Consider the following 26,839-nt stretch of genomic DNA (forward strand, 5'->3'; position numbering starts at 1 on the left):
GACAGAGGTGAAGTAAATTTCTGATGGGCAAAGGCACTCTATGCAAATCAAGGACAAGCACGCCCAGGGAATTACTATTACCTTTCTCCCTTCTGGTATTCATTAAAGTGGAACGCCTCTACGGCAGCTTGTGTTTGGAAAAGTTTCAAAAGCGCATCGAAGTTTTTAACAATTAAACCCCTCCATTAATGAAGTGCTCAGAGGATTACTATCATTAGAAGAGAGAAAAGCTGATCTTAGAAAGACAGTGTTCATACCCAAGCTGAATCCCGCAAGCCTGGAGGAATAATATTTGCAGGGTAACCAAACAGCTGCAGAACTCAACACAAATAACATCATCCCCATCCCACCCCAATCCAGCCTAGGGAATTGCCTCTCTACACTTTATTAAGCAACTGTAGCATCTTATTTCTGATCGCATGCCAAACTATGGTTAATGAGGCTCAACTATAGTTTGGCTGGGTGCCCTGACTGAAAACTATTGTTCCAATGGCTGATCGGCTTCCAGAATTGCTTTTAAGAAACAGAAATGCTAAGCAGTGAGTGAGTGTGAGAGAGAAGGATTGAATGCAGACATTCAGGAGCAGCTAAATGCCCTTGGCTCCCTACTTTTTAATATATTTAACTTTTTTTAAAAGAAAAATGGTGAGCTAGCAAGTTGCAAAGCAAATAACATTTGCATGGCCTCTGTGAACTTTCTTGATAAAGATGATGAGTAGACTGCAACCGGAGCTTTATCTTGGACTTACGTTCCCTTCTCCAGAAAAAAGGCAAAAGGAGAATTAGGAAGAAGCATCTGCCAGCCTTACGAGGTAGACCAAACCGGAAACATGACCAGATAGGTTAATTCTACTTTGTTGTAAAGCTACAATAAAAGAATCTAACGGGTCTGAAAGTACAGTTCTCCTTATGTCTTTTTTTTTACAGCCTAAGAAACTAAGGAGGATCCCTTCTAAGCAGCTGAGGGCTGTGTCCTCTCTTATCTGACCTTTCTCAGCATCTCTTTGCCCATTTTCCCAAGACCTTTTCCGCCTATCATTACATTGTCTTGCAGGAGAGGAGCAGAGACTAAACTGCTAAATAGGTATTTTGCAGCTGGTTATGGCCCAGAGAGCAGCTGTGTTATATGTGTGGGTGAGCCCTTCCCCAGAACCCAATTCGCATTCTCACATTCGAAATGGGCCCACTGATGCCCACAACTTTACACCTTGGTGTGCATTCCTGTTTGAAAGTTCAGGAAGCTTGTGAATGGTTGCTAAATGAGGACTCCCTTGGATGCCCTACTACTTCTCTTCCTTCCACTGTCTTTCTTTCTTGTGTCTCCTTTCATAACCGCAAGCCCCCTTAAGGGCTAAATAGCAATCTTTCTTCTTTGTACAAGATTGTGCCCTTAGATAGCGCAACTAGCAATATCTAATGCTGACTGTCAAGGCAGCTGACATTGCATTGACAACGGATGGGAATGTAGCCATTTTTGTAACCTTTCACTTTTAGAGTTAGATGATGCTGGGTAGGGGGATGTGAATGAGAGTCCAGCTAGACATAACAACACTGAGCTTAGTGTGGGAATCAAGGTTATTGAAATCAGATCTGATAAAGAAATGGAGAGCTGGAGAGGAAGCCCCCGCTTCAAGCTAATTGGGGAATGTGATTTATGACTGGAAATTGGAGGAGGGAATTGTACTTTGATACTATGTGTCCCAGCTTCTGCCAACCTAGCAGTTCGAAAGCACGTAAAAATGCAAGTAGAAAAATAGGGACCACTACGGTGGGAAGGTAACAGCGTTCCGTGCACCTTTGGCATCTAGTTATGCCGGCCACATGACCACGGAGACGTCCTCGGACAAGTGCTGGCTCTTCGGCTTTCAAACGGAGATGAGCACCGGCCCCTAGAGTTGGAAACGACTAGCACGCATGTGCGGGGGAACCTTTACCTTTACCTTTTACTATGTGTCCAGGGGAGGGGAATTCAGTTTTTGGCTTTGATTATGTAAGTGCCAATATTATGCTACTCAAATAAAGATCCTTTAAGGTAAACAATGCCTCGAAGTTCTTTGAAGAGTTACATCTGTCGGAACCATGACAGCTAGATCATATCTGAACAGATTCCCTAATGGCTGTAGACCCTAGTCTAAGAATAGGGTCACCACCTTTTCCTGGTAATGGAGTATGAAAACTTTACTGGAACAGTCTAACACGCAAGAGGTCCAATCAGTGAGAAATGAGCAAAGGGATCTCTTGCTTGATCCATAGCTGTTAAAAACTAATGAGCCTTGCTTAAAAAAATAAAAAAATGGCAACCTGAAAACTGATTGATTGCCCCCTCCCATTTTTTTTTCCTCCCAGGTCCTTGTAAAAGTCCCACATTAGCTAAACCTTTCAGCTTGGCAAGCCACAGAGGGTCACATGGCTGCGACATGCAAAACAGATGTAAGATAATCTGCTTTGCATTCTCCCACCCACTCACCCTTTAGCCAAATTTGGAATGTTCCTTTTACGGGCAAAACTCTCCTTTGGATGAGGCTTTTGAACCACAGGCTATTTCAGCAGGGAGCATGGTAAGGATATAGTAAAGCTCTAAAGCCTTCCGTTATCTATTCAAGATGGACAGTGATTAATAGTCATATGTTACTTATATGTAAGGGTGTAGGTCTATAAATATGTTGTATATAGTATGTTTTAAATGTGTGTTATGTATGTGTACACTTGGAGAGCAAGCAACTACATTTCATCTTTAATGTGTGCCATTGTGCCCACAGTAAAACAATCACAATAAAGGTTATCTAATATATAGCTGTTTTTCAGGTTGACAGGCAAATGCTTCACTAGTTAACTTGAAAAACAGAGGAGCAAAGTAAAAGGCAGCCCAATTCCATTCTTAACTGGGAGTGACAGGAGAGAGAGAATGAGAGAGAGAAAAAAATGGAACACACTTATTTTCATTGCTTGGATCATAGCGTGGAGTTGGGTCTTCATCATTTCCATTGACATCATAGCTTGCTTGGGGGTCCTAAGGAAAGAAAAAAAAATAACCTAAAGCACAACTAAAAAAAACAACAAAACAAATCGAAAACAAGACACAAGAAGTCATGGATGGAAGTTTATCAAATGAGATTTAGCCTAGAACGATGGAGAAATTTCCTGATAGTGAGAACGATTGTTCTGCATGCCTTCAGAAATTGCCTTCAGAACCTCACTGGAAGTTTTAAAGAAAAGATTGGGTAGCCATTTGTCCGGAATAGTCTCCTGCTTGATCAGGGAATTGGACTAGAAGACCGCCAAGCTCCCTTCCAACTTGGTTATTCTGAGTTCGGTTAAAATTTTAGGATTGGATTCTTTTTCACCCTCTTATAAAAACTTGCTCCTCCTCCAAAGATCTCAGAAGGTTTCTGTGGGAATCCCATCTCTGCATCGAAGCCTGTTCAGACCCATAAACCTACACTGGATTACTTAAAAGTAACTTTCTCCTGCATTCAACAAGACGAGTCATTCTCAAGAGAGCAATCTTTGGCTGGCTTTATTCACTGGCTCCAAGTATTTTGCAAAAAGAAAAGCGATTTCTTGAGCTGAAAGAGGCTCTCAGAGAAGTTCACCACTCTCAAATATCCAAGCTAGAAGAACAACACAAGAGGTGTGTAGTGCTGGAATCAAAAGCAGGTTAAGTCCTTTGGGGCTGATGTGGACCGTCTCTCTCTGCCGGTCACCAGCTCTTTCAAAAAGAATGGTGCCTTTTCCCGGACTTTCAGCTGTCCAAGCTCAAGAAAATACTTGCTTCAGAGGCATTACAGAGGTAACCAGCGGTTGTGTGTTGTATTGCTGTCCTGTTGCCATCTCCTTAACTCAAACAAGAATGTACGGAGGGGGGGAGCCCGTATCAGATGCTTGCTTTGCATCCAAAGATGGCCTCCCTCTGCACAACATCCAAGGGAAAAAAAGATGGAGAAAGAAAAGGGGACAAAACTCCAAACTCAGGAACTCTTAAAGCAATTTTTCTCCCACTCTTTCTTATGGGAACACAGTTGCCGACCAGGTGACAGAAGAAACCTATGGACCATTTGCAGGTGAGATCCTACTCCGTTTCTCCTTCTGTTATGGAGACTACCAGAATATTCTGGAGACAGAGAAAATCTCTGATGATGGGCTCCAGCACAAGCCCAACAGCTTGGTAGACTAAACCTTTGGTCCCAGTGAACGAGTCAAGATTGGATCCTGCAACACTATCCTGGGACGGGTATATTTATGTTCATTCACTTCCAGAATAACTGCCTTGATTATTTTTCTGCTGAGATAATGCGAAGTCAGCTGACATCATAGCAGAGTGTAGCAAACTTCCTTGCTTCTTTTCCCTATGTTGTACAAGTAGACAACCAAAAACATGTGCCAAATCATTTCCATCTTTACTTACGTAGTTCTGTACAAGATCGGGGTGATTCCTCTCTATGCCGTCATCAAGGATAGTCACTACGACACCTTTGCCGGTGTATCCTCTTTGCCAAGCTCCCAGAACATTCATTTCAGACCTGCATTCGCTGTTGTTGTCTTCACAATGCTGAGAACAAAGACAGCAATGAGTGAGCTGTGTTGCTTTCCTTTCCATACCTGTCACACTCAATCAGAAAGATGGGCTTCCAGTAGCTACCCTGAGTTTGAAAATGATAGGACCAGCCCTGGATTAGATAGAGCAGTGATGATGAATCTTTTAGAGACCGAGTGCCCAAACTGCAACCCAAAACCCACTTATGTATCGTCGGGTGCTGGGTGGGTGTGGCCCATTGGGTGGCCGTGGCTGTGGTGGCAACGGCAGACTGGGTGGGACTAAAAAGTTCAATCAGTCAAGTCCAACTTTGCAAGATCTTTTTTTTCCCCGCAAGAAGTTGAAATTGATTGATTGAACCTATTTTTTTTTGTACACAGTGGCGGAGGCCTAAAGTGAAAAGGTTTTATAAAACCCAGCTGAAGGCCTTGGACTGGGCCGACGGCGCGCGTGCCCACTGAGAGGGCTCTGCGTGCCATCTGTGGCATGTGTGCCATAGGTTCACCACCACGGAGATAGAGGAAGCCATTGCCCCAGGCAGTAGAATCAATTGTGTCTGCTCAGCTGCCCCTCTCAAGTCCTCTGCCCTTCCCATTTCTTGGAGAGATTTGTGTGTCCCACATTTATCTTTGCGCTCAGCCTGTGATAAAAACTATATCCAGGGCTTTTTTTCCTCATAGAACGCTCAGAACGGAGTTCCGGCACCTTTTTTGGATGGAACCTTGTAGGGTAGGCAAGGTGGGTTGTATGACATGTGTGAGTTCCGGCACCTTTTTCTTTTACAAAAAAAGCACTGACTATATCCCATTGGGAATGGGGAGATAACCTTCAAGGCCCAACCTGGTTGGCTTCTATACAGTGATCCTTGACTTATGGCTATAATGGAACCCAGAATTTCCATCATCAGCCATGACAGTTGTAAATTGAGGCCATCATGTGACTGGCCTGATTTTATGAGCATTATTATGGCAATTGTTAAGTGGAAGTGGCAGTTGTAAGGCAAACATAGGTGGTACTTGGCTCAATAGTAATATCTGTGAGAGGGCTCTTGGAGTCCTAGTGGACAATCACCTAAATATGAGCCAGCAGTGTGCTGCAACTGCCAAAAAAGCCAAAGCAGTCCTAGGCTGCATCAACAGAGGGATAGAATCAAAATCACGTGAAGTGTTAATACCACTTTACAATGCCTTGGTAAGGCCACAGTTGGAATATTGCATCCAGTTTTGGTCACCACAACATAAAAAAGATGTTGAGAATCTAGAAAGAGTACAGAGAAGAGCAACAAAGATGATTAGGAGACTGGAGGCTAAAACGTATAAAAATGGTTGCTGGAATTGGGTATGTCTAGTTTAATGAAGAGAAGGACTAGGGGTGACATGGTAGCAGTGTTTCAATATCTCAGGGGTTGCCACAATCTGAAGGCAGGACAAGAAGCAATGGATGGAAACTAATCAAAGAGAGAAGCAACCTAGAACTAAGGAGAAATTTCTTGACAGTTAGAACAATTAATCAGTGGAACAACTTGCCTCCAGAAGTTGTGAATACTCAACACTGGAAGATTTTAAGAAGAGATTGGACAACTGTTTGTCTGAAATGGTATAGGGCTTCCTGCCTGAGCAGAGAGTTGGACTAGAAGACCTCCAAGGTCCCTTCCAACTCTGTTATAACATTGGTAGTCACAAAGCAAGTCCATTCATTCCTATGGACAGTTTAAGCCAGAAACTGGGCAAAAAGGCAAAAAAACAAACAAACAAACCCTTGTAAATCCCAGTCACATGACCGGTGAATGCTGCACTTGGCCATAAAAGTGAGTCAGTTGCTAAGTGCCCAAAATGTGGTCATTGGATTGCCTGGTGTTTATGTGTGCAGCCGTTGGAACCCTGGAACGGGGTCATTAACTACCTTTTGAGGGGTCTGTCGTAACTTCAAATGGTCATCAAGTGTTAAGCAAGAACTTTGTGAATGCAGAATTGAGATACCGGAGGTTTAGTAGAAGTTTAAACCTTCCTAATCAATCCTTTGGTGCATTACATGAACCCTATTTGAATATGAAATAGCCATTCTCTTGGTTAGGAAAGAATTACTGCATTAGTTCCAATACAGGCCAGGTTCTGGCACTGGTTGCTGAATGAGGAGAGCTCGTTTGATTTCCAAGATCAAGCTTTTTTCACTTCCAGTCCTTTTCCTGGATTTAACCTGATGCTATAGCTGCAGCCTGAACCAGACAGAAACAACTTGACCACAGCTATGTTCCTTTTCTGCTGGCAGCTGGCAAGACCAGCTACTGGAAAGCATTAGATGTGAAACTTCCCTTGTAGGCTGTTCAGAAGTTGCAGCCTGTTCCAACATACAGCAGCTCCGCTTCAGCTATTCAACAAGCAAACCACTGAGGAACCTGTTTTTGCTGTTATTTTAAGACTTTCAGGAACACCCTGACCATTTCCAAGGTGGTTTTCACACCAGCAAATGTCTTTCACAGCGTGGGACTCAAGGAAAAACAACAAAACCCCACACCTCTGAATGAATGTCTGCTCTTGTATCAGTCTGCCTGTGTGTTGTGTAATTCTCAGAGCCTTCCTCTCCAACTTCTCTTGCTGTTTTGGGGGTGGGTGGAAACCAGAGAGAATCAAACTCTCTCTTTTTGTGGGGACTTATAGAAAATCAGTTAGAAAAGATTTGTGGTCGATTGATATTGTATGTGGCAGTGGTTGTCAACCTTTTCTTCACCACGGTCCTCCTGTAAATACCTTTTGTGGCCATGGAGTATTGGCCACCGACTACCAAACCTCAAGATTTAAAGTACTAGTGCATCAAACCTTCACGGACCCCCTTTGATGATATCATGACCCCTCAAGGGTCCACAGGTATATGGTACTTGAGACAAGAGGTCACCTGCAGACCTCAAATTATTGGAAGCCAAGCCAATAGCACACTGTCCTTATCAGGCACAACTTGGCCCCTTCTCCAATTTTGGAGCCTTAGAATTTGCGCAATCCAAATTTTTAAGATCAGCCACACAGACCTCAAAATAGGTCTCTAATACCACCCAGAGACTAGAGACAGGCCTCATGAAAGTGGAGGCGAGGAGGTGGGGAGTCGTTTATATATTTCTTAACGTTATTTATCTCTTTTTCTTTCTTTCTTTCCCTTTTTAATTAGTCTTTTAGTATATGAAAATGCTTAATAAATACAGAGAATGAAACCCTCGTCTGTAGAACTTGTTTCTCTTGAGCAGGGGTCTTCAAACTTGGCCCGTTTATGACTTGTGGACTTCAGCTGCCAGAATCCCTCAGCCAGGCACTCAGGCCTGGCTGAGGGATTCTGGGAGTTGAAGTCCACAAGTCATTAAAGGGCCAAGTTTGAAGACCCCTGCTCAAGAGGAGCACTTCTGGCTTGGTTCTTCTAGCAACCCACAAAGATAGACAGGACGATTCACCTGCAAGCTGAATTCACCATAGGTAAACTTACAGTTCATCGTACCAAACAGGGGTTCTCAGTCTCTGTTACCCAGCAATTAATTTTATTGCCCATCTGCATGTACCTGAGCAGATACACCAATATGGTTTTTGCTTACCCAGACAGTCAGATGTTTAGGCAGGGTTTACCATTTCTGTCCGACTATTAAATCTTTCCTACCATTATGATTTTTGTTGTCCATGACTAGCAAAGTAGCTGCAACACTAAAACAACCCATTCAAGCAGGCTCAAATGCAGTAAGAGCCAATAAAACCACTATAAAGACAGTTGCAATTTGTACACATGAGAAGCAAAGGAGAGCCAAATAAAACAAAGCGAAGACGAAATAAATCAAACAAAGATTTAAAAAAATGAGTTAAAAGAATGAAACGACATCCTTGTGACATCATTCCAAGATTGGGGCATCTTAAGCTTCCTATGGCAATAGCTGCTCTTTACACACACGCAGAGAGAGAGACGCACACGCACACACACACACACACACACACACACACACAAAATGTATAGTTACCATGTACCACATTTCAGGCCAAGATGGGTCATTGAATGAAATGAAGCGGTGGTTGTGTCGGACTCTCCTTTTGACTCTTGGTTTAACTTCTTGCTGCTGCACCCACTTTACCTGGAGGATGATAAAATAGTCGCATTTATCCCTTTTGCTTTCTCTCTTAAAGAGCTGCTTCCTTAGAGCCGGGTATTTGACAGCTCAGTTTTTGACTTCTGGCTCCTGGGATGCCTCCTCAATGGCTCTCCGTTAAGATAATTGAACAACAACAAACAGGGACATTAAAAGATAAAAGTGACTCTCGTTAACCAGTAAAAGCAAATCCCCAGAGTCACCAGCAGTAGCTCGGGTCTTTGAAAAAAGAGACAGAGAAAAATCTCTGGTGGGATTCTTGAGATAAGGACTCTAGAAACTAGGGGCCATCCCAGGCAAGGTTCTTGTCCTCGTAAAACACCTTGTTATATGAAGAATCCCATTCTTTATTCTGCAGTTCACAGCCCTGCTTTTTAGCACTCAACTGTCACTCTTACCTAGTAGATAGGAAGTTACAAAACAAGAGGCTTAAGAAGACTGTGTAGCATTTTAGATTCAAAAGGGGAACCATGCTACAGAATATGCCAGGACCCAAGGGTGGTGGGAAGCAAACTAGGCACCTCCATAGCATCAACGGGCAACCCCTTAAACCAAGGGTCTTCAAAACTTGGCAACGACTTGTGGGCTTCAATTTTTCTTACTTCCCTTCTTTTTGCTGTTGAGTCAGTGTTGATGTCTGGCCTGCATGAATCCCTGCAGTTTTTTTGGAAACATTTTCAGGAACGTTTTGTCCCTTGCCTACTTGTTCCTAGGGCTGAGAGAGATACTGTCCAAAAGTCACCCAAGCAGGTTTTGTGCTTTCGGTAGGACTAGAATTCACAGCCTCCTGGTGCCTTAGCCACTACACCTGGCTCTCTTCCTCTTATATACTGTAGGTCTTATTTTCTAACACACAACACATTTGAGAAACAAGAAGCGCCATCTTTAGTCGTTAGCCTGCCTGAGACCAAACCACAGCGACAAATCAAATCGATGCTACAAAACAAAACAAAACAAAACAAAAAACGATTTTCCCTGTTAAAATAATTTCCATCCCTTTTCATCAAAGTCAAAATAATACTTCTATAGCTCCTGCTGTGCAGCGTTGCTACAACAGCTGCTCTGCAGCTGGAGACTCCTGTTCACACACTAACAAAATAAATTATAAATCTCCTGCACGTTGAAAATGGGAGGCTAAATATTGTTTATCCATTATAAACCGACCAAGTTTACCATAATAAAACTTGGAAATGATGTGATCTTCACCGCACAAGTGGAGAAAGGAAATAGGTGTTGTTGTTGTTGTTGTTTTTCCCTTCCCAGCATCAGAGAAAACAACCATGAAATCTGGGATTAAGCGCCAAGGTAAGCAGAATCCCCAAAGGAACACAGAATCTCAGAAAATGAGAATCTTATATATATATATAGCTTAAGCCTCACATTTTGATAGTAATAAATAGAAGTTCTGAGGAGGGGGGGGAATGACAACTCTGACCTTTTCAAACAGCGCCTGTTTAGCAACTGCACGGAACATCACCAGATGTTTAATGTGTGCTCAACGGATTCCTGAGTAATTGTTCATAAGATCATCAAACATCTTTAGCCTCAGAACCTTAAAGATATTAAAAACCTTTGCCTGGGCTGTTTTTCTCAAACAGCCTGGCTTTCATGTAGTGTGGTTCATGATGAGGGGCTTAAAAAAGTAGGACACATTTTAAAACAATCATCCCTTCACCTAAGCAATCCTTCTTGAGATGAAGGCAGTAATGTCCAGAATTCCCCAGCCACCATGGCTACTGCTGAGGATGCTGGAGTAGCCAGAAACCACCTAGGTTTGAGGAGACCTGGTCCTGATGAATGCCTTGCTATGCCGTTTCTATCAAGCTGGTCGGTAGTGTGGAGACAAAATAAGTTTGTTCCAAGCTAGTTAAAGATAGAATACAGCATGCTGAAGATGCAGCCCTATGGCCAAATCAACTCATTGAAGACTCCTCTATAGGAATCCAGAAGAACTACCAAATATAGTACATCATGGTCTCTCAGTGTCCTTTCCTGGTGAAGAATTCCCTGTAGTTTTATGATTGGGGTCTCAAGATGGTCACCAAAAAGTAATTGATTTCTGATAGAAGAGAATATTTGTAGTTCATAGTTGAACTGTGGGGTCCTTGGTGCCCTCTGCGCTTGGTGGTTTTCTTGGAGACATTTCATTACCAAATTAGGTATCGTCATCAGCGCCCAGTGATGATGTTACGTACTTGGGTAACAAAGTATCTGCAAGAAAACCACCAAGCTCAGAGAGCATCAAGGACCCCATAACTGATTTTTGTTACGACAAATAATACATTTGATCCTTCCCCAGACATGTTTTTAAGTAATTTTCCAATTCTGTGGACCTCCACTAATAAATCCACCATGGATTTATTCATCTAAAATGTTTAAATGCTATTATTCATATACTGGTTTTCCAGATTTTAAGCTATGTTGCTTTCCATGGGTCACACATAGCACCATGGGCAACAGTGAGAAGTGATGGGAGTTGTAATCCACCAATCTCTGAAAGGCTGCAGAGGTTGTCCAATCCAACCACTGAAATACACCACCTTGGGATTCAGGCTACGGACACAGTGTGTGGCGAAAAAGTGCTTTTCCTCTCCATTTTTTTTAAAATGGCATTTTTATCAACATTTCAGCACATTTATTTCCTTTAAAAATCCATCATGTCCCCCCAAATGTGCACAAACCCTCATGTGGTTAATTGGATGCTGATTGCGAGGCTATTTTTAATCTTGTCTAAATGACATGACAGAGGCCAAGAGATGTGCAAGTTGTGAAAAGAGAATAAAAAATTACCCAGGCAAATTTGTTAGCTGAAAAATCACACTCCAGCCTAGCCTTTCCCAAACTCTCTTACAGATGGCAAGCCTTGGAGTTGCTGTGTTTTAGAGAGAGAAATGGGTTTATTTCTGATTCAGCTACTGAGTATTTGAATTTTAACTTCAGGTTTTCTTTACAATGCTCCAGGATGATGAGTTTGCAAGTAGTCTGTTTCTCCATTAGCAGGACCTCTTATTTCATATTCCTCCCCTCTTTGGAATTGGCAATGCAGAAGGCTTTGCAAGGGAATGGTGGCTTGGAAGCTCTTCCTCCTAGGACACGGGTAGGGAACCTTGGCTCTTTTATGACTTGTGGACTTCAATACCCAGAATTCCTGAACCAGCCGTGCTGACTCAGGAATTCTAGGAGTTGAAGTCCACAAGTCATAAAAGAACCAAGGTTCCCTACCCCTGTTCTAGGAAACGCTTAGATATTTGTGTGTGTGTGTGTGTGTATACTCCAATAAATACATAAAGCATTCAACAGAAAGGACTTCTGTAGTCCAAGGCTTCAAGCAATTGATTAGCCCTGATGGCACAGTGGTTAGAATGCAGTACTGCAGGCTAACTCTGCCCCTTGTCAAGAGTTTGCTCCTGACCGGTTCAAGATGGACTCAGCTTGCCATCCTTCCGAGGACGATAAAATGGAGGGCCCAGATTGTTGGGGGGGGGGCAATAGGCTGACTCTGTAAACTGCTTAGAGAGTTCTATAAAGCATTATGAAGCGGTATATAAGTCTAAGTGGTAGTGCTAGTGCTATTTTATTTCTCATTGGCCCAGATTGGAGATGAGAGAAGTTTCTCCAGCGCATGGTGTCTCTTGTCCCTGTTCTGAATGGGGCAAGGTTGATGGCAGAAAAGCTGGTGGTGCCTCCTCTTCAAATTGCTGCTGAGCAGTTGGGAAGAGTTCATTGCACACCCATCTAAGACCGTACCGTCAGGTTGAACAGGACAATCTGCTCAATATGAGCAAAAGGGCAGTAGATTTACTAATTACACTGGCAGATTTCAGGGAGCTTTTGGAATGCAAATTTCTACAAAACACTTGCATAAATTGGAAAAAGAGTCTCAGCTGGAAAAGCATCAGCTCATTTAGATGACATGAAATTTACTTATCTTTTCATTTTCCCCTCCCGAACTCCTTCTTTGTAAGAATTCTCAAGAACTGCACAGTGTTTTCTCTGCCATTTGAATTCCAGGTGGCATTATTTGTCAGTGAAAGTAAAGGCTCTGCCACTATCATTTGCATATTCACACAGTAACATTAAATGGAACAGTCAAAGGGCGATCCATCCTCCTAAAATAAACTAGAAATGTACTCCTTTATTATGAAATCAAAATAAAGCCAAGTCCTGAATGCTGCCAGGCTAATTTTGGACAGCATGTTTAGGTCAATACTAACTGAACACATTGCTAAATAACTTAAACACCTGTTCTATTGCAGAAATCATTTATTTTCGCACCAAGAGTCTCTTTTGCATCTCTTTGAAATATGATAGTGCTCTGAAAAGTTAACAAATGTTTTTCTTCCAAGGGATAGGACCTTCAGTCAGTTGCCATTGTTTCTTGCTGCTGAATAAGATCAAATTACAGAACTGAAGACCTATTTGAGCTTTTCAAAAGTACACTTTCCAAAAGGTGATAGAAAACTTGAACTTTTACAGTTTGGGGTCAGCTGGAAGACTGAGAGGGTTGTTTGTTTTTTTTATCAGAGACTAGTTTAAGATCTTCTTAATGCAATACCTGTGAAAGTGCATTGTCTACTTGCATGAGAGATACAACCAACAAAACAGGCTTTGGGTATATACTCTGTGTGTATTTCTGTGCACAGCATTAGAAGAACCTTTTGTGTGAGAACAAACTTTTCTGTGAAAAGTTTTTTTTAGGGAGAGGATATGGCATCGATCGATCAAAAGATATAGATAGATAGATAGATAGATAGATAGATAGATAGATAGATAGATAGATAGATAGATAGATAGATAATTGAAAGAGATAGATAGATAGATAGATAGATAGATAGATAGATAGATAGATAGATAGATAGATAGATAGATAGATAGATAGATAGATAGATAGATAGATAGATAGATGATAGATAGATAATAAATATTCTTAAATGAAAGGCATCTTCTCCTGGAACTGAAGACTGTAGCAGCTATGGAGAACAGCTCAAAAAGGAAAAGACACAGCTACTTTAAAGAGTTGCAGACAGGTGCTACATCCATTAGCATCAACATTATTTTTTGACTTCAAATCTTAAATTCTATTTCCAATTCTATTTCACCCTGCAATTATATGGGGAATGGGTTAGGGCTAGGGTTAGGGTTAGGGCAGGGCGGGCTGAGGGTTAGAAGACCCCTGTTCTAACAGAAGCAGATTGTTCTCCTTTTCTCCTCCCCAAATGGATTGCTAGTGAAAACTGTTGATGCTCATCAACAGTTCATCAGTGACTTTGAGGAGAAAAAGAAAAAAGAAAAATATGCCATATCTGCTCAGGAGAAAGAATACAAGGTTTTTCTTCTCCTTTCTCTGTTCATGATATCTGTCCTTTCAGTCTATTGCTTTAAAAAATAATAATATTCTAGTAAGGGCAGCTTTGCAATTCAACAGGGCTCTTGGAAACCTCCCACAATTAAGAGCAGGGTAAGAATGAGCAATTGGCAAAGCTTTATTGACCGAGCAGAATCAAAATAAATGATTTTTTTTGTGTGTGCGTTTCAAAATCTTCATGCAAATCACAGGGAAGAAGTAGATACAGTATTATCTATTTGCTTCTGTGTTAATAATCCACCACAAGGTTGGAATGCCCTATAGCAAAGACATAAAGGTAAAGGTAAAGGTTCCCCCCACACATGCGTGCTAGTCGTTTCCAACTCTAGGGGCCGGTGCTCATCTCCGTTTCAAAGCCGAAGAGCCAGCGCTTGTCCGAGGACGTTTCCGTGGTCATGTGGCCGGCATGACTAGACGCCAAAGGCGCACGGAACGCTGTTACCTTCCCACCGTAGTGGTCCCTATTTTTCTACTTGCATTTTTACGTGCTTTTGAACTGCTAGGTTGGCAGAAGCTGGGACAAGTAACAGGCGCTCACTCTGTTACGTGGCACTTGGGATTCGACCCGCCAAACTGCCGACCTTCTGATTGACAAGCTCAGCGTCCTAACCCACTGAGCCACCGCATCCCTTAGCAAAGACATAGGGATGTATAATTCAATCCAAAAAAAAAAAAGGAATGATGGACTAGCCAAAAAAAACCAAAAACCCAAAGGACAAAATACTCAATTGGTAGAGCACATCATAACCCTCTTTCTTCAAAGACAATTAGATCTAATTAGCATCTTTTTAATCCAATCCACAGTAGTATGAAAACAACTCCTGTTCATCAATGAAAGGAATATTAAATATTCCAGCAATTATCATATGACCCTAAAGAAGAGTCTGAAAGCTTTTTTAGCAGGTCAGTTTGGGAAATATTCCACTGTCTCTTAGTAACTCTCTAAATGTAGAAATTTAGTGATTATTAGTAAAAGGGGAAAAAACATCATTAGCTATTGGTGCTCTAGCTACTTCTTTGTATTCTTATGAGTGTTACATACCTTACTGAGGCATGATCCAAATCAGAAGGAAACCCAATAGTTATGCAATTCAGTCCAATAAAATGAGTTCATAACTTAACAGCCAGCCTTATAAAGCCGATATTTATAATCCAAGTCAAACTCAACAGTCATAAATGTTTAAAACAACACCCCATGAAAGAGCAGAGCACACGTATATTCATAATTAATACAAAGCAAATATTAACTTGAAAAACTACCAACTTAATTAGATTGGAGTAAAACAAACGGGCCTCATTCTAATATACTGGTCAAACAAAAAAATATATTGTTTTTAAAGGTCATCGGAATTTGACAGAAGTGACCATAAGGAGAGAGTTGATCCCACAGTCCCAGGACAATGTCCCTGATGCCAGGAAGCCTGGAGATGGTGATGGGGAACAGAGAGAAGACCCTGCCCAGTGGAACATAAGGAACAAATAGGATTGTAGGGGAGAAATATGGGTCAACAGATCAAGGAAGGTTGTAACCAAAGCATTAGAAGTTTAAACAGCTTGAACAGGGAACCAACATAGAGTCCTGCAATGTGATAAAATATGAGAATCACCTAGAAGGTCTAGAAAGGTCCTCTTCTGGACTAGGATTAAGGCTAGAGAGAGGACACCTACCAGGTGACCATTGTAATAATCTTATAAATCAATCAATGCATGTTCAATGAAGCTATGTACTCTGTTATGTATGGGGTCTAAGCAGCAGCTCTGCAAATACCACCAGGTGGTGCTGTACCGTAACCGGGTTGGCTGGTTAGCTTTCGGCGGGAGATTTAGATGAACGGATTGGCAAGAGCATACCTGGCAAGGGGTACAGGTAAGCCCCTTTGTTCAGTACAGTGCTAACCACAATAAAGAGCTGTTTGCTGTACTCATCTGTCTGGAGTTTCCATGCGGTCCTGAACCCACTACACAATATACCCTACCGTCTATCCCCATCTCCTAATCCTGTGAACCTGTAGGAGAACTTGCATCACAGTCAGCTGATTATCAGACCAGACCCCCAAGACCACAGGCAGAGGAAACTGGGAAAATCCAGGAGCCTGGAACCCAGGTGGGGGGAGGACACAAACAAGGATGGAAAGACCATTTTTGTGTTATGCAACTTGAGACTAAGACAAAAGGCTCCTCAGATACCAAATCACAGGTAATAATGCAGCATCGTCATCATGGATGACAGAAGACTGACAGACCAGGGAACCAGCGCCACCGCAAAGCATTGGGACTTGGGTCAGCACAGTATCATTCTGAGCTGAATGAATGACCTGTCTGATTTACATGGATCAAGGAGCCCATTAAATAATGAGAATAAGGAATCAATTTGACAGGGCAGCTCTCTCAAGAACTTGGCCTAAAAAAAAAAAAGAAAGCAGACACACAAGGCTGATAACTAAGGGCACAAAGAACTACTGCCCAAGGAAAAGTTCTTCAGAAAAGAACTAGAATGTCTGTCTGGGAAACTGCCAGAGGGTCAAGAACAATTCCCCAGGCAGATAATAGAGGGCAGGAAAAGAGGGAGAAAGAAGAGGAATGGAGGTATTTGGCAGCCTCTTCTAGTGTGTGGTTGGTGAGACCTCTTCCTCCAGAACAGCCGGAATCAGCTCCAATGCAGAAGGAGAAGAAGATAGGAAGGGTGGAGGACAGCTAGGGGGGAAAAAAAGAATAAGCAATATTCAGCCCTCTTATTAAAGATTCCTCCCAAGCTCTCAGCTGAAAGAGCAGAGCTGAGAAATGACACATTCCCCACTTCAGTGATAGTGCCAACAGAGAAGAAAAGGTGAAGGAAAGCCTTGGCTGGAGAGCGAATAGCAACTTGAAATGATGCCTCTTTGCCTGTCATGGATGATAAAAACAATTAGCCATGGCTATTCTGTGCATGATGGCAAGCCTATTTATTAATTAAGTTGCATTTGCATTTTCGCTCAGCACGATGTTTGGTTTTTCCCCCCCCCCACCCATCGGTTTATTGGATTAAGTACAAATGACTGGATCTGCGACACGTATTTAGCCATAAACCTTGGTTTACAGATTACATGCGTGAACATGTAATGGTAACTCAGAGAAGGGGAGAGGAGAGGAGAGGAAGAGAGAAACAAGGAAAGGAAAGAAGGGGAGGGAAGGAAAGGGAAAGGGAAAAGGGAAAAGCAAAAGGAAAAAAGAAAAAGAAAAAAGGAAGGAGAGGAAGCTAAAACTAGCTTAAAGGTAAAGGTAAAGGTTCCCCCGCACATGCGTGCTAGTCGTTTCCGACTCTAGGGGCCGGTGCTCATCTCCGTTTCAAAGCCGAAGAGCCAGCGTTTGTCCGAGGACGTCTCCGTGGTCATGTGGCCGGCATGACTAGACGCCAAAGGTGCACGGAACGCTGTTACCTTCCCACCGTAGTGGTCCCTATTTTTCTACTTGCATTTTTACGTGCTTTCGAACTGCTAGGTTGGCAGAAGCTGGGACGAGTAACAGGCGCTCAGTCTGCTACGTGGCACTCAAAACTAGCTTAGAGCAATAGTATTTGGCTACTTCTCTGTAGTTTTCTATCCTTAAAAACCATCCTTGTTTCCACTACAGCCACCAATTCATAGAGTGCCTTTTTTTTAAAGAAAAGCAGATCCACAGAGTAAGCACATTTTAGAATATCTTTCAACAACACACAACATAAAAACCAGGAAAGTAACATACGTGGAAATGAAATTAGAGCTATTACCGATCGAGTATGCTTTGGGCTTCCACAGATTTTTTTTCTTACTTGGCTGACTTCATTTGGGAACCTGGGGCCACCTTGGCGATGGCCTTTGTGAGAGGCGATATCAGTGTTGGACACACATACCTTTGGATCCATTCTGAGGAAGTTGTGTGGACCCCTGCTGCTGAAGGTTGATCTTTTAATGGTCTTGCTGTGATGGAAATGATAATAGTCTTCCAAGCTCCCAACCTATAACAGTCGAGGTACAGAAACAAGTCAGGAAACTGACCAATTCAAGTATTCGCTTTCTTCAAGGTACAGAGGAGGTACTGAATATATTGAGATGGGATATTTTCTGATACCTTCCATTAGCCTTTCTCGACTTTGTGATCTTCAGATCTCTCAATGGTAGACTTACCAGACAGCATCGACAAACAATTATAGCTATGCTAATGTGTGGGAACGAACGTGGGGTGAAAGTTTTGTCGTCCTTAATAGGAGCAACGCAAAAGAATTTGTGAGATTTTTAATTCTCCAAGAACAGAGGTCTACACCAGTGGTTGTCAACCTGCGGGGGCCACGATGTCATCACAGGGGGTCAGTGGATTGTTTCTTAAGCCTAGTGCTCTAAATCTTGAGTTTTCCTGGGGGGGTCCGTGGCCACAAGAGGTATTTAAAGGGGGTCGGTGGTGAAGAAAAGGTTGAGAACCACTGCTCTACACAATTAGCCATGTGAAAAATATTTTGAGCTTGAAACAGTTGTTTCAAATTCAAAACAATCTGATCTGGCCTCATCAGATGCAATGGTATGTGTGGAAGACCTTGAGAGACAGAGCAAAGAAATGCTATTTAGGGAATGGTCCGATAAGAGAAGGCATAACCCACCGATGCACAATGAAAGAGGCTGAGAAGGGACCTCCCATCAGCTTTTCAGGTTGTCAAAGAGATGGCAGGAGATTTATACTTTCAGACTTGCAAGATTTTGTCAATGCGGCCTTACAATAAAATAGAATTAGCTCATTGGGTTGTATTTCCTGTCTGGTCTACCCAGGAAGGGTGACACTGGATGTATTCCAGGGCTGTTCCAACTTTTCCAGAAACGTTTCAAACAGCACTGTTTCCAGTTTTAAACTGAGTTTGAAATGCTTAAACATTTCTAGAACCATTGGTACAGCACAAGCACTTTCTGACAGAAAGTGGCCTTGAAGTTGGAACATAATAATTCAAGTTTGAATCTTCTCAAATTCTCAGTGTTCTGCATATTACAATGCAAAAACGTTTAAGCTTGAAGTGCCCCGTTTGGGGCTCAATTTGAAATCCAATAAACTATATCTCCTAGGCAATGTTCCGATGACATCCCAGTATTTTGAACTAAAAGCTTAAGGTGACTTTCAGCTTAGAACATTAAACCGTCATCTTGCACACTTCTAGCAAGGTTGGAGCAGCATCTGAACATGGCGTCTTAAGTCAGAATAGCTCGTCTGGAATTTGAATATTTTGAATTTTTGGCACCCAAAAATAAAAGGATGGGGAAGAAGGAAGACCAAAACCAAGCCAAAGCTCATAACCAGTTTAAAGCTCTGCAGTTTAAAACCAGGAAAATTTAAGATGCTTGTGACCACCCAACAGCCTTAACCACATCAAGTAAAGACTTAGTAGATAATTCACAGATATTTTAGGCTTGGTTATTGACAAGCTTAATTAAGTTCAGCTCAACATGCTTGGTTAGTTAATGATTCAATCTCTTGTGCAAACTAAGATAATTGATTAAACGAAGAGCACCAGATTAAGGTGTTGTGTGAACATAGATGACATCTACCCCCAATACATTTGGCAGGAGATCTGATTAGGAAAAGCTACGTTTAAATAATGAAAGACCTGATTAGGTATGATTGATTAATTGTATGCCATCTACTCATTTTCAACTGCTAGACACCACAAAGATTAAGCATGATTATTAGACTTATATTTAGCCAATGTTTTGTTTTTAAAAAAGGTACCTAATATTAATTTAATATATATTAGATGACAAGAATTTGAACTGAAATATTTATTTAGTAAAAAGATCATACAATAAAATATGCATAATGAGATTTAATTCCTACATGGAGACAAATACAAAACTGTACCTATAATATCCTGGCAACCGTCATAAAGATTTAAAGAGAGTGATAGAAATCTAATTGTATTTCCCTTACTAAAGGGGAAATAGCCTCCGTCCGACAGAACACATATGAATAGAAGAAAATATTTGTAACTTAGGGTTAAATTGTGGGATTCTTGGTGCTTCTGAGCTGTTTGCAAAGAAACAACCAAGCTCAGAGAGCACCAAGGATTTATTTATTTATTTATTTATTGCATTTATATACCGCCCTTTCCCTGAGGACTCAGGGCGGTTTACAGGGAGTTAAAAATCAACCATACAAAAGTTAAAACCCAATTTAAAAAATATTAAATCAACCCTGTACTATTAAAAACCCCAATTAAAATGAATATCTCCTCAGCCTGGGCCCGAGAGCTCAAAGAGCCAGGTCTTCAGGCCCCGGCGGAATGATCGGAGGTCATTCCGCCACAAAAAAAGGATGCCACAAAATAGATATCTTTCTTCTACAGAATCCTCACCCTTATTCTTTTATAACCCTTCATGTTCCTTCCACCCATTTTTTTCCACAGAGTTGAAAGTGCAGGGGGTGAGGAGATAATGGGGAACATCTACTCTGCAAAGAGAGGCCCCACCATCCTCATGCCTTCATTCATGAGAAGCCCCACCATCCTCATGCCTTCATTCATGAGAAGCCCCACCATCCTCATGCCTTCATTCATGAGAAGCCCCACCATCCTCGTGCCTTCATTCATGAGAAGCCCCACCATCCTCGTGCCTTCATTCATGAGAAGCCCCACCATTCTCATGCCTTCATTCATGAGAAGCCCCGCCATCTTCATGCCTTCATTCATGAGAAGCCCCGCCATCTTCATGCCTTCACTCGTGAGAAGCCCCACCATTTAAAGTTGAGCTTCTTCAATAGCATCTGCTTGCCATATATTAGTTGTTTGAACTTTGGTCTTGAGCATTGAGAATGCTTAAAATGTGGGTTTGCAGCTCCTTCTTAAGATTCTCTGTGAGCCACATAGAATCCAGAGGTATTTACAGAAATACCTCATGTCAAGTTGCTAAAAGCCAACGTTTTCTTTGGAAGCATTTCTAATGGCCTAATTTTTCAATCACCCAGGAACTCTGGAGAACAAGCTGTTTTCTCTCTGGGCACTTCTGTCCCACTGGCAGGATTACCTGTCCCAGCTTGACTGCATATTCACATTTGCAGAGCCTCAAAAGATCAGTTCTGCTACCGCTTTTAAGTTAATCTCCTTGGATTGTCTAGAACTGAGTCCCACTGGAACCAAGACAGAGAGAGAGAGACGCACGATCCATCTGTCTAATCTTCTGGTTAAAGGCTTATGTGAATAGATAAACTAAACATTTTAGCCTCTTACCAGAAAAATGAGCCAACTGAAATGGGGGGGGAAGTAATTCAGCACTCGATACAACCTTTGTTGTTTCCCAGCTTTGTTCTAGCAACAAAATCTGCTGAAAAACCTGAAACCTGAAAAATGGCTACCAAAATTTTAAAGCAGGAAGACCGTGGAATCAAAATGTTCAGCAAACCATCGGCCCTTAACAGGTGCATCCATCTGAGAAGAAGCTAAAGGCCATGATTATTCTGCTGGTGCTGCAAGGATATGCACACTTATTGCAAGAAAATGAGTTGCAAAAAGCAAGCAGCCCACTACTTGCAGAAACATTCATGTTCCCCAGGTCAACAGCTGCAGAGGCAATCATAGGAAGCCTCCAGATCAGGGGTCTTCAAACTTGGCCCTTTTATGACTTGTGGACTTCAACTCCCAGAATTCCTCAGCCAGGCTGGCTGAGGAATTCTGGGAGTTGAAGTCCACAAGTCATAAAAGGGCCAAGTTTGAAGACCCCTGCTCCAGATCATTTAAGGTTGAAACAACGTCATCACACAATCCCCAAAGTGCTTTTTCCAAAAGGCAATTGGACTTTCTGGAGGGTTTTTTTTCCCTTTGAAAATGTTTAGCTTCTCATCCAAGAAGCTTCTTCAGTTTGGAAGAAGAACTGAGAACTGGGAGAAAAAAAGCTTCTTGGGTGAGAAGTGAAACATTTTCAAAGGAAAGAAAACCAAGGAAGTCCAGTTGCCTTTTGGAAAAAGCACCGTTGGGACAACCATGACCTGGATGATTGAGAATCTCCATGGACAAATGTCATCACAACTTTATGTGATGGAGAGGAGAGGAGAGGAGAGGAGAGGAGAGGAGAGGAGAGGAGAGGAGACCCCAGCTTGGTCAAGTTAGAAATATCACCAAATCCACAAAGTTCTTAGAGGTGAGCACTCTAGGGAAGGTGCTCTTAATTTTGATTGAAGGTGTATCAGACTGCATTTTAGAACTCTTATGATTTATTTATTGGTTGAGATTTATATCTTGCATTTCCTTTAGAAGCTCAAGGCAGCAACCCCAGACTTCCTTCTTCCAATTTTTCTCCTCCACCACCCTGTGGCAGGGTGGATTGAAAGAGTGTGACTAGCTTAAAGTCATTCCGTAGGTTTCCATGATGGGACTCTGGCTTTCTGCATAAATCTATATCAGAATCAATATAACACTCCTACAAAAGGAAAACAGATGTTTCATTTTTTATATATAATGAACGCATATGTCATAACAGGTTTCACCTTCATATACTCTTGAGGGCAGAAGGAGGTAGATGAAAGATGGAATTACATAATGCATGAAAGTACCATTTGTTAAGCCATTGTTTATCAGCTAAACCACAACTGATTTAGTTCACACAACACACTAAGGTTTAGTAGTTGGTTTCCTATAGCATGCAAAGCAAAACGTAAACAAACCAAGTTAGCACAATGGGCAAACATAGTCATGTTGACGGTTTATAGCATCCTGGAGAAAAGGCAGTCAGGGAAATGCTTTAACACACACATGCACACACACACACACACACACACCTTTAGGGGACACATGTTAGCTGTGTTCCAATATTTAATGGGTCAAACAATTTTCCAAAGCATCAAAAGGCAAGACAAAAAAATAATAATCAAGGAGAAAAGCAACCTAGAACTAAGGAGAAATTTCCTAACAGAGCAATCAATCAATGGAACAGCTTGCCTTCAGAAGTTGTGGGTGCTCCATCACTAGAGGCTTTCAACAACAACAACAACAAAGACTGGAAACCCTTTGTCTGAAATGGTATAGGGCCTCCTGCTCAAACAGGGGGTTGGATTAGAAGACCTCCAAAGTCCCTTCCAACTCTATTATTCTATGTTCTATGCTCACTTGCTTCCAATTCCTACATGACATTCGTCATTACCTGCCTGGTACCTTCCAGATGTTTTGTACTACATACCCTCTTTCCCAGTCGCTTTCGTGCAATCTAGGGAATTAAACTAACAAAATTACATCCTATTTCTGAAGCGGTTCAATTCCACTAATACCTGAATGAAAAACTGGTTGTTGCTCCCTTATGGATAATGAGATGTCGAATGCTAGTAATGAGAAGAATTAGAATCCAACATATCAGCTAAAACATATTTGTTTAACCACGGTTTGCTGAATAAATGGAAGTGGGTTACATCTGCCCAATGCATTTTTGATTTTGTGCAGCATGCAGATCCTACATAGACACCCCAATTTGGCTGAAGAAGTGGAGGATAGACATACAACGTTGCTCCCCCCCCACTTTTTTTCTTTTTCTTTTAAGGGGCCATATGTAATTTAAAAGTAGCACTTTGTTCTCCATCAAAGTTGTTTTAAGCTTGGAGTTTGTCCTTTAAAAGAAGTGCAGACAGAATATAATTGTAATCCTCCAAGACCATTCAAAAGAGTGCCAAAAGCAAGTTTGATTCTTGCTTAGCTGCTCCCTCCCAGGAGCTAAAGGTTATAAATAAGCAGAGAAATACACATCTATATTTAGCCTGCAGAATAGTGTCTAGCACACTCTAAAAAGCAAAACCCCAAAATGAATTATAGAAAGCAAAATGTCAATGCCTCCATTCATGCAACTGAACCGTAAACCAACCAACCACATCGTGCAGTTCTAAACTACAGAAGATGGTTGGTCCGTAATTCAGTATGTTGTAAGCATCCCAAAAAATGGGTTAAAAAAAACACCCCACCATGGTTCAATTAAAGTCAGACATCTATGTGGGAGAGCTTTAACCCTGGACCTTTTCTGTTTCAACCTGGGCTGAATGAGCTGCCACATCAGCTGTTTATACTAGAAAACATGCTTCAGCTTATACAAGTGGGTCATTCCTTCATCCAGAACAATGAGAATGTGTTTGGTTTAAAAGGTAAAGGTAAAGGTTCCCCCGCACATGTGTGCTAGTCGTTTCCAACTCTAGGGGGCGGTGCTCATCTCCATTTCAAAGCTGAAGAGCCAGCGCTTGTCCGAGGACGTCTCCTTGGTCATGTGGCCGGCATGACTAGATGCCAAAGGCACACAGAACGCTGTTACCTTCCCACCGGAGTGGTCCCTATTTTTCTACTTGCATTTTTACATGCTTTCGAACTGCTAGGTTGGCAGAAGCTGGGACGAGTAACTCTGTTACGCGGCACTTGGGATTCGACCCACCAAACTGCCGACCTTCTGATCGACAAGCTCAGCGTCCTAACCCACTTTGCCACCGCATCCCTGTGTTTGGTTTAGCAAGGATTAAAAGCCTGGCATCTAACCCACATTCAAAAATAGATGGGGAAATGGTGTCCCCATTGTAATAGCTTTTTTAAAAAATCAACACATTGTTAATGTAAAGGAGGATGCAAGATCAGCAGAACAACCCTTTGTTTGGAGGAATGTCCCACCTAGGACCACTTGAAGGAACCAGCAAGCATCAGAGACCTGAATGCTGCTATTTGGAGTTAGCATCCTAAGAGCAAACAGAACACCTGGAGATCACCTGGTCACAACCTCATGACTGCATTCAAATGGTCCCTGGTTCTAAGTTTGCATTTTTGGTAGAAATTACACTGTGAAAACCTTTATGTAAAACCGTGTTTGTCTGGGGTTTTGTGGGCAGCCAATGGAATTCTCCAAAGTCCTAAAAGACCCTGATGTTCAAGCAGTTGTGGTTAAATTAGCTCCCCAGTGTTTTTTTTGTGTGTGTTTTTTTAATTCCTTGTTAAATCTCAGCAGCTTCTCCTTGTTAGTTCTCCCATATCTGCTCCCATTTGCTTTGTTAGGAAGTTAGCTACCCTTGGCTTTCGATTGATTCTCCCATATCCTGTTCAGCAATCTTCCAGCTTTCAATTCCAAATGGAGCAGTATATTAAGGGAACCAGGGTTTTTGTTGTTGTTGTTGTTGTTGTTGTTTTTAAAATGTCTAAAATGACAAATGGGCACCATGCAACTCACATTCTGTCTTTTTCCCCCATACCGGTTGCACAGGGCTGCCACAAACTATATGTGGGAATCTGCAAAATTAAATGTTTACATCTCCTCCAGGGAAAAAACAAACAAAACACAACTGGGCAGAGTCAAAAGTAAGATAGCAAGCAGCTTAAGCGGCTGGGTTAGAATAAATTAAGCCCAAAGCTAGCAAACCACCCAAATAGTTCAGCTGAGTAATGCACAGCTTCTGTTTTCATCTCAGGTGGAAAGAAGGTTCAGTCTTAGTAGCAATGTATTTTGAAAGGAATGGTCAGTAAAGGGTCAGCTACTGGTCACAGTGGAAGCCAGTTTACAAGGCAGTTTACAAGGCAGCCCCAGCCTTGTAAAGCCAGTTACATACTTGTCTGCAGTCATCCTCCTCCTTGGCTCCTTTGCATTCTGGCTTGCTCCTGTGTTTCAGGAGACAAGCACCATCCCTGCCTTTCCCAACTTGTCTCAGCAGGTTGAAGAAAGTCATTTCCACCACCACAAAGCTCACAGGAGCCAATGTTAGAAGTTCTGTGGAGATGACACCGCATGTGCTTGCAGCTGTAATCGTTTTTGCTTTGCACAGGGTGAGCTTCATGCTTTATAAGGCCATGGGAAATCTGAGTGTCCACATGTATCAGTAAATTCCTCTCCAGCGTGACATCAGGAATCAGTTATCTTTTTTTTTAGACAACATACATTACTATGTTTGTGTACATACAACCCACGTAAGCCTGTTCTTGCAATGGCTCTTCTCTTGTCTGTTTTGTTAGTAATTTATTTCTGCGGTATTACCTTCCTGATCCCCTGCTGATAAGAGTTTACATTTTCCGGTCTTTATTATGTTCATTTAGTTCTAAACTCTAAATCTAGTTCTAATCTGCAATCCCCGGGGTCTTCATTTTTAGTATAAATTAAATTCATAAACAATCAAGGCAAAGGAAGTGTTCACATTCTCTACCACCCGCAAAGAGATACGCGGTTCTCTGTAGTTGTCAGGGCTAAGTTCTAAACGCAAGAATGAAAATGCATCACTAACAAACAAAAAAAAGTGCAAGAAAATAAGCAGCTGGAGAGGCCCAAAGAGGATAAAAAATAAATAAATTTGAAGGCCAAAGAAAAAGATACAGCATCACAGAAACAGGGTTTCCTTCGGGCACAGATGTTTGCAAAAAGACCCCTGTTTTAATAAACAAATGAAGAACTAATTCAAGGAAGGCTTCTTACAACACTGAGAAAAAGCATGTGAGAAACCCAGCTGGAATTATTTCCAAACTCTGCTTGGAATCTTCTCTCCCTAGCACGCCAATTGTTTTCAATAACTTCAGCTGGTTGTTAGTCTAACTAACTAATAGCCCGTTTAGATTAGGGCTATCTAATCTGGCAGGGAGGCAGTGGCTCAGTGGGTTAGGACACTGAGCTTGTCAATCAGAAGATCGGCAGTTTGGCAGGTCGAATCCCGAGTGCTGCGTAGCAGAGTGAGCGCCTGTTACTTGTCCCAGCTTCTGCCAACCTAGCAGTTCGAAAGCACGTAAAAATGCAAGTAGAAAAATAGGGACCACTACGGTGGGAAGGTAACAGCGTTCCGTGCGCCTTTGGCGTCTAGTCTGTCTATTATATTGTGTGACCCGGTCTTCAAGTAGTACTGCTTGGAAGAA

General features: G+C 42.0%; 1 protein-coding gene across 1 annotated transcript in view; it reads right to left on the reverse strand.

Moving 5' to 3' along the window:
• Positions 1–26,839, reverse strand: part of PCSK6 (proprotein convertase subtilisin/kexin type 6) — a gene marked incomplete at its 5' end in the record, with an annotated part of 92,446 nt that overhangs the window by 59,363 nt on the left and 6,244 nt on the right. Inside the window, 4 exons of the mRNA XM_081337521.1 lie at positions 2,934–3,010; positions 4,406–4,549; positions 8,523–8,633; positions 17,882–17,986. Coding sequence (XP_081193647.1) covers positions 2,934–3,010; positions 4,406–4,549; positions 8,523–8,633; positions 17,882–17,986 — 437 coding nt within the window. The remainder of the gene's footprint in view (positions 1–2,933; positions 3,011–4,405; positions 4,550–8,522; positions 8,634–17,881; positions 17,987–26,839) is intronic.

Source organism: Vipera berus (assembly GCF_964194415.1).
Source record: "Vipera berus genome assembly, chromosome: 12".
In the NCBI taxonomy this organism is placed as follows: Eukaryota; Metazoa; Chordata; class Lepidosauria; order Squamata; family Viperidae; genus Vipera; species Vipera berus.